The 7,668-nt window shown below is 33.6% G+C and overlaps 2 protein-coding genes across 2 annotated transcripts; both read right to left on the reverse strand.

The window, feature by feature from the left end:
• Positions 1–425: 425 nt before the first annotated feature.
• Positions 426–1,370, reverse strand: LOC107464832 (uncharacterized). Its single transcript, XM_052254205.1, has 2 exons — positions 1,310–1,370; positions 426–1,243 (listed from the first exon to the last, which is right to left on the reverse strand). The coding sequence occupies exons 1-2, from the start codon at positions 1,368–1,370 to the stop codon at positions 426–428; spliced, it is 879 nt and encodes a 292-aa protein (XP_052110165.1).
• Positions 1,371–4,373: 3,003 nt separating this feature from the next.
• On the reverse strand, positions 4,374–5,278 carry LOC107464842 (ethylene-responsive transcription factor 13). Its single transcript, XM_016083799.3, has one exon. It carries the CDS (start codon positions 5,213–5,215, stop codon positions 4,466–4,468), a length of 750 nt encoding a protein of 249 aa, XP_015939285.1. The 5' UTR covers positions 5,216–5,278; the 3' UTR covers positions 4,374–4,465.
• Positions 5,279–7,668: the final 2,390 nt, after the last annotated feature.

The raw sequence follows: 7,668 nt of genomic DNA on the forward strand, positions 1-7,668 counted from the left end.
GTGCCAGTTCCGGCGTTTAACGCTGGAATTCCTGAGGGTGACTTTGAACGCCAGTTTGGGCCATCAAATCTTGGGCAAAGTATGGACTATCATATATTGCTGGAAAGCCCAGGATGTCTACTTTCCAACGCCGTTAAGAGCGCGCCAATTGGGCTTCTGTAGCTCTAGAAAATCCACTTCGAGTGCAGGGAGGTCAGAATCCAACAGCATCTGCAGTCCTTTTTGGTCTCTGAATCAGATTTTTGCTCAGGTCCCTCAATTTCAGCCAGAAAATACCTGAAATCACAGAAAAATACACAAACTCATAGTAAAGTCCAGAAAAGTGAATTTTAACTAAAAACTAATAAAAATATACTAAAAACTAACTAGATCATACCAAAAATATACTAAAAACAATGCCAAAAAGCGTACAAATTATCCGCTCATCACTGATTTTCTGCAACGTGTGCTTGATTTTTATTCACCATTTTGAATCTGCAATCTGCTACTTTGTGTCCATACTTTCCACAATGAAAACAATTGAAATTGGTTCTTTCTTGATAAAAATTGCCTCGACCTCTTCCTCGGTTGACAGGCCTGAAATTCGTTCCACCTCTTCCTTGATTAGGTGGTGTAAAATTGTTGTAACTTCCTTGGTTGTAATTGTCACGACCTCTACCTCTGAAACTTCCTCTGCCTCTACTTTGAAAATTAAAACCACGACCTCGTCCTTCTTGTGTACGGTTTGATTCTGCAACGTTGTTGAAATTCACTCGGCTTTTCAGGGCTTCTTCGGTTGATTTTTCAGACTTCTCCAGTATTCTACTGATGTGGCTTTCCATGGTTCCTTGCAACTCTGCAATCGTCATGGTGTCCATATCGTGTGACTCTAGTATCGTAGTCACCACATGGTCATACTTCATTGGTATGGTGCGAAAAATTTTCTCCACTACTTTGCTATCGGGCATATCTTCTCCATAGACTTTCATCTTATTGACAAGATCTGCAACACGAGTAAAATATTGCTCAACGGTTTCTGAGCTAGACATCTCGTACCTTTCATATTCTCTTCTTAAAGACTGTAGCTTTGCTTTCTGAGCTTTATCTACGCCTTTGTATGACAGCTTCAACGTGTTCCATGCTTCCTTTGCACTTTTGGCATTTGCTATTTTGCCAAACACCGTATAATCTACTCCTTGATGAATTTGAGATAGCGCCAATTGATCTCTCCTCTGTTGAGCAGCATCTGCTCCTTCTTGCAAACCTGGTTCAATGAAGTTTCACAGGTTCTGGGCCTTCAAATGGGTAGACATCAAAGTCTCCCAATAACTATAATCAAGTTTCCCATCTAACTTGGGACCGGACCACACAATATTGAAAGTGTTTGCCATACTGACTCTATGAATAAACAACTATGTGAGAACTCTCCCACACCTTACAAACTCTCAAACACCAGGCGCTGGATTAACCAGCTCTGATACCAAATGTAAGTATAATACCCACACTTAATTGGCCCCAGAATCACTCACTCATATAAATGACGCTATCATATTTTTTTAATTTCTCAAACTCACTAATACTCATATTAACAAGGAGAGAATTTTACAAAAACAAATACTAAGCATTCTTTTTCATATATATGGGACACAAAATATAAGAGATGCACCACCTATTTATAGTTGTATTTGGCGATTTTAAAACTAAACAAGTTGTAACCTAAGCTTAATGATTAAGCTTGGATATAAGGTGGTAACTTATTGAAAGTTGTAGAAGAAACTATCCAGCTGTAAATCTTTGAACATTTGACCATGATCCTTTGTAACATTTCTAGTTACTTTCATAATAATCATTTCAAATTTACTTCCTTCAATGTTTGACCAAGTTTTGACTAAACTTTTGTAAATGGCGGTGAATTATTTTACAAGTTGATTTAATTATCAACAGAACTGTAATGTCAATTTATTCTTTGCTTTGACATATTTGTTCTTTTTTATCCTCAATTTTAATAGCAATAACTTCTAATAATTAGGTAATTACTTAGCAACACTGAAAACAACAAACCTACCTACACAAAAATTCAAACCATAAGCAACAAAATATAAATAAAAAAATTCAACATCCAAAATAAAAAATTCAACAACAGAAAAATTAAACAAAGAATTCAAACTAAATGAACATACAGTAAAAAAATTAACAAATAAATTAAACAATTCAACAGAATCAACAAATAAATTGTTTTATCTTTAACATAATTATTCAATTCAACTATTAACAAAATTAGCAAGGCATAATAACGCAGTATTAATAAAATTCTTAAACCTAGCAAGGCAGCAATTCAGAAATAAATTGAACAAACATAATTGTTCCAACTTCAATAAAATCATTCAATTCAATTATTAACAAAATTCCTAAACCCAACAAGACAGTAACTCAGAAATAATTGAACAAGCAGAATTGTTTCATCTTCAATAGAATCATTCAATTCAACTATTAACGAAATTCCTAAACCCAGCAAGCCAGCAACTCAGAAATAAATTGAACAAGCAAGCAAAATTATTCCATATTCAACTATTAATAATAAATTTCCAAAACCCAGCAAGGCAGCAACTAAAAAATAAATTGAACAAGTAGAATCGTTCCATCTTTAACAGAATCATTCAATTCAACTATTAACAAAATTCCTAAATCTAGCAATGTAGCAACTTAGAAATAAGTTGAACAACCAGAAATAAATTGAACCAGTAGTGCTTATCGGCTGCGAGAGAGGAAGGGAAGTCGCGGTGACGGAGGAATGGAAAGAGACGGCGACAGATGACGGGAAGTGGGCTCGAACAGAGAGTGACAAGAGGGTCGTTATGCTTGGACAAACACAGAGAGAGAAAAAGCTCGAACAGACGACGACTGAGGAGACACACGACAAGCTCAAAGAGACCTTCCACAGGCAACGACGGCACCCACGGTCTATCCTCCGGCAGTGATAACTCCCTCTAATGGAGGTTTGACACAGGACAGGCACGTATGCGTGACCATAGACTCTTTTAGGCCACCCCAAAAAATGTGACCATAGACTCTTTTTAGGTCATCCTTTTTCGAAAAACCGTGACCATAAACCTTTTTAGGTCACCTCCAAAACTATGACCATAGGTGCCTTTAGTTCACTCTCCAAAACCGTGATCATAGACCTTTTTAGGTTACTCTTTCGTAAAATCGTGACTATAGATCCTTTTAGTTCACCCCTCCTAAAACTATGACTGTAGATACCTTTAGGTCACTTCCTAAAATAGTGACCATAGACCCTTCAGGTTACCCACCAAAACTGTGACTATAAATCCTTTTAGGTCACCCTTTTTTAAAAAACTGTGACTATAAATTCTTTTAGGTTATTCTCCAAAACTGTGACCATAGATTTCTTTAGGTCACCTCTCAAAATTGTGATTATAAATCCTTTTAGGTCACTCTTTTTTTAAAAACAGTGACTATATACCTTTTTATATCACCCTCTAAAACTATGACCATAGATCTATTTAAGTTACCATAAATTCGTAACCATAGACTTTTTTAGACCATAATTTTTTAAAAAATTGTGACTATAGATTTTTTTATTATGATAAAAAATTATGATCATAGATTTTCTATGGTCACAATTTTTTACTGTGACTAAAAAAAATAAAAAATTATAATCATAGAACAAAAATGTTATAGTACAAGTAAGTATTTTCAACAATGAATTCGACTTTCTGGATAGGAAGTTGGAGTAGTAGTTGAGAGCCAAACAAATCAATGCAATCTCAGTTGAAGAGTTGATAAAACTTAAATTGTTGGATTATAATTTGCTTTATTATTTCTATATCTTGAGTCAAATTCTCCGATTGTTCGTGTAATTTTTTTTGATTTTGTATTTTGTTCTCCTAAAATAAATAAATTTGCATTCTAAGGATACAATAAAATGATTTATTGTAGCAAAACCCAAAGCATCATCATGGTAACAACAAAAACAAGAGAAACAATGAGAAATTCATCATCCAAGTTGGGGGAAAAAAGATCAAGAAAAAAATTACATGGTGCAGTGAGATTTAGGTACTTATACTATCGTATAGTGGTACGTATATCTTGTGACACCAATTTTACCATTCATTTTGGTATGATTTCTGTAGACTAATATTATCAACCGATTATTTTCCCCAACACTATAGATTGAATTCACTCAACTTTACAAATAACACATTTATTATTTCTATTCTCAGCATTCACATCCAGAAAGAAGTAATGCAATCATGCAAATATATATATGATAATATGATATAATATATTTGGTATAAATTTACGTGTATTTGTCTTTCTATAAAATTAATAGTTAAAAATTATTAGATGATGATCTAATTAAATTTATCAAATTATCTAATAATTCTTAAATATTAACTTCAGCATAAAGACAATTACATATAAATTTCCATCAATATACTTTTTATTGTTGTTGCCACAAGATTCACCGACTGGAAAATTGCCACATACTTTTATTAGCGGGCTCTAAAGCCGTGGCCGCCACTACTGCACCCTGACCAACAATTTTGCTCCGCTTCTCTGCATTGTTACAGTAATCGAAAGAGTAAGAAGGGCACGGCAAGGGTGTCTCGGGTGAGCGCCGTTTTAGTGTAACTCTCACCGGCTCACCAACTTCGTCCGACCCAATCAAGTGAGGAAAATTCAGCTTGGCTTTTGAGCCACGCATCTTGAACGCGGCTCGATCATAAGCCAAAGCCGCATCCTCAGCCGTCTCATAAGTCCCAAGCCACACTCTCACACCGTTCCTCTTCGGATCTCTTATCTCAGCCGCGTACTTTCCCCACGGCCGCCTCCGAACCCCTCTATACCCTCTACCGCCCTTAGCCAGCGCGTCAACCTCACGCGCTTCCACAATGCCATTGCCCTTGCCCTCATTTTCCAATTTCTCCGACGCGCTACCAACGCCGCCATTCTCTCTGGCGGGGCACCACCCGGTGGTGGCAGCCTCCTGCAATGCACCGTAGATGACCATGTCGTCCGTGTCGTCCTCCTTGAGTGGCAGCTCCGCCCAGTTCTCCGCCAAAAAAATGTTCTTAAAGCTCGAGCTCCGGGGAAGCAATGACGCTCCCACCGCATCAGGAACGCCGTGAAACGTCGACTTGGCGGTCGTTTCAACGTGATCGTGGACATTCACATTGGTTCCCAAAGCATGCGTGGTCATCATTCCGTACATATCAGATTTGACGTTTGAGTATGCTTTAGTAGTTGTTCAAGTTTTGTTTAATTTTCCTCCTTCATACGTGGATGTTGATTTATATAAAGGAATTAAAGAGAGTGAAAGTGTGAAACAGAGAAAATAGGTCCTGTTTTAGTCCAATTTGGAGCACTTTTTATTTTTTTACCTTATAGTTCGTTCGGGGAAGATTCTTAAATCTCCATGTGAAAGGGTTTGGGTCACGTGTTGAATTGATTTTTTTATTTTAAAACGTAGAATAAAGTTTGTGGGTTAGTTGGTTCGTCCTTGCTTTTGTTTATTTTAATGATTTCAACGATATCGTTTTAGGTCTCAAATAGAATAGACGAAGACATTACTTTGAAGAGAATGAAGGTCTCCGAATAGGGTCGACATCCGATTTTTATATAATAGAATAGATAGATATGTAATTTAACTTTATTTTAAATTTTAATATATATTTTATATTGATAATTATTTTAATGACTGAGTTTTAGCGTGTAATTAACATCGACATATTATATAAAGCTAGTGTTCAAAGAGGCAAATAGTGCGCTTATGTTTATAAGTTTATTTACTCGTGCGAACTTGTTAGTTGAAAGTTATTAGTTTAATATTTGTTCAACAAAGAAAAATATGTTTATTTGTGCCTTTGTTGACGCCATGAACTTTTATTAGCAATTAGCCAATTACAGTGAAATTCGGTTTTTCTTATGACTTTTATCTAAACATCTTATCCTTTCTCTTTCTCTTTCTCTTTCACATTCGCATTATTTTATTGAATATAATATATATTATTAGAATGTATGTCTTTATTATATAGTGAAATATAGGATACAGATGTTGTTTTAAAGATGTGCTTACGTGGCAAAATTCAAATCACACATTCTAAAACCACACTTTTCACTTAAAAACGTAATTCTTCACAAAGAAAAGCGTCACCGAATGGAAAAAAGTAAATTAGAAGATTTAAGAGAAGAAATAATTAAGTTATCAAAATTAATAGATCAAAAACTAATGATTTTAGCCAATGTTAATTATAATGACACTGAATTCTTAAAATGAATACAAAATGATTTTTCTCAAAATCTTTATTTTACTATAAGTTTTATTGAAGGACTTCAAAAACCTGAAAAAACTTATTTTTCACACGGAATTTCTAAAAAATGTTACCATGGAAATGATTCCCCACATCTATATCATACTTTTAACCCACAATTAAATTCTATAGTAGATATGCTTGAAGAAATATTAACATCCATAAAATTTCAAAGAAATAAGGAAAAAGAGAATCCCAAGGAAGAAAAATTTCAAAACATAATTAACATAACAGATTTAAAAGTAAAACCACCACTAAAATTATGAATATTGAAGAAAAATTAGAAGAAGTTACAATGCTTTTTAAACAATTAAAAATGGCTCAAGAAAATAACATTATGGAACATGGTTTTCAAATAGAAGAAGAATTAGTAAATTCTGAAAATATAGAAAATGAAGAACACATTCTAGATTATTCAAGTGACGAAGAACCAACTATTCCAATACAAGTAAAAAATGAAGCTGGAACATCTAAGGATAATCAATCTCAATTTAAATGGGAAACAGGTTTTGAAAATTATGCTTTTAAAAAGGGATTTATAAATAAAAATTCAAAATATACAAAAATACCATCAAATACGTTCCTAAAATCCAGGAAATGGAAGGAGAAAGAATGCTTGACTTAGACTGTAAAAAGAACGAAAAAGAAATTTTCGAAAATTGGTTGAATTCCTTCTTATTAGAAGCCTTTACTAATCCAAAACTTGGTGAATTGTCTAGAAGGGACATTTGGAATTACATAGGGTTTCATACTAAAGGAACTATAAGAGATTATATGACATCAATAGAAAATCAAATAATAGAAGAATTAGAAACAAAAACAACAGCTTATGATAAGATATTATATATAATGATGATTCTATATAAAAAAAATTTTGGAAAAAATATTATAGATCATAGACAAGAAGTCTATAATAAAGAATATCAAGAAGCAAAAAACCATTTAGCTAATATTCAGATATATGATTTATGTAATGTGGAGTCTTATATATGTAAATATAGAATACATTATTACAAATTAAAAGAAGAAGATAAAAATCATTATCTTAGTATGTACATAACAAAAACTTTCATATCCTGCTAATGAATTTATAATGGGAAGATTTATAAGAGAAATAAATAGAGGAACAATTGAAAATAATTTTGGTGGAGCAACCTCTGCAATAAGAGAGGAAATAAAAGAACGTTGTATGCAAGAAACAACTCAAAAAAGATTTGCAAATATAATCAGAATTTGCTGTCAGGATAATGAGGAGATACCTCAAAAATATGGTCTTAATACAAACCTTCAAAGAAAAAGAAAATATCAATTTAGAAAAAGAAAATACTATCCAAACTGAAGAAAAAAGAGGTAT

Source organism: Arachis duranensis, chromosome 9, assembly GCF_000817695.3.
Source record: "Arachis duranensis cultivar V14167 chromosome 9, aradu.V14167.gnm2.J7QH, whole genome shotgun sequence".
NCBI lineage: Eukaryota > Viridiplantae > Streptophyta > Magnoliopsida > Fabales > Fabaceae > Arachis > Arachis duranensis.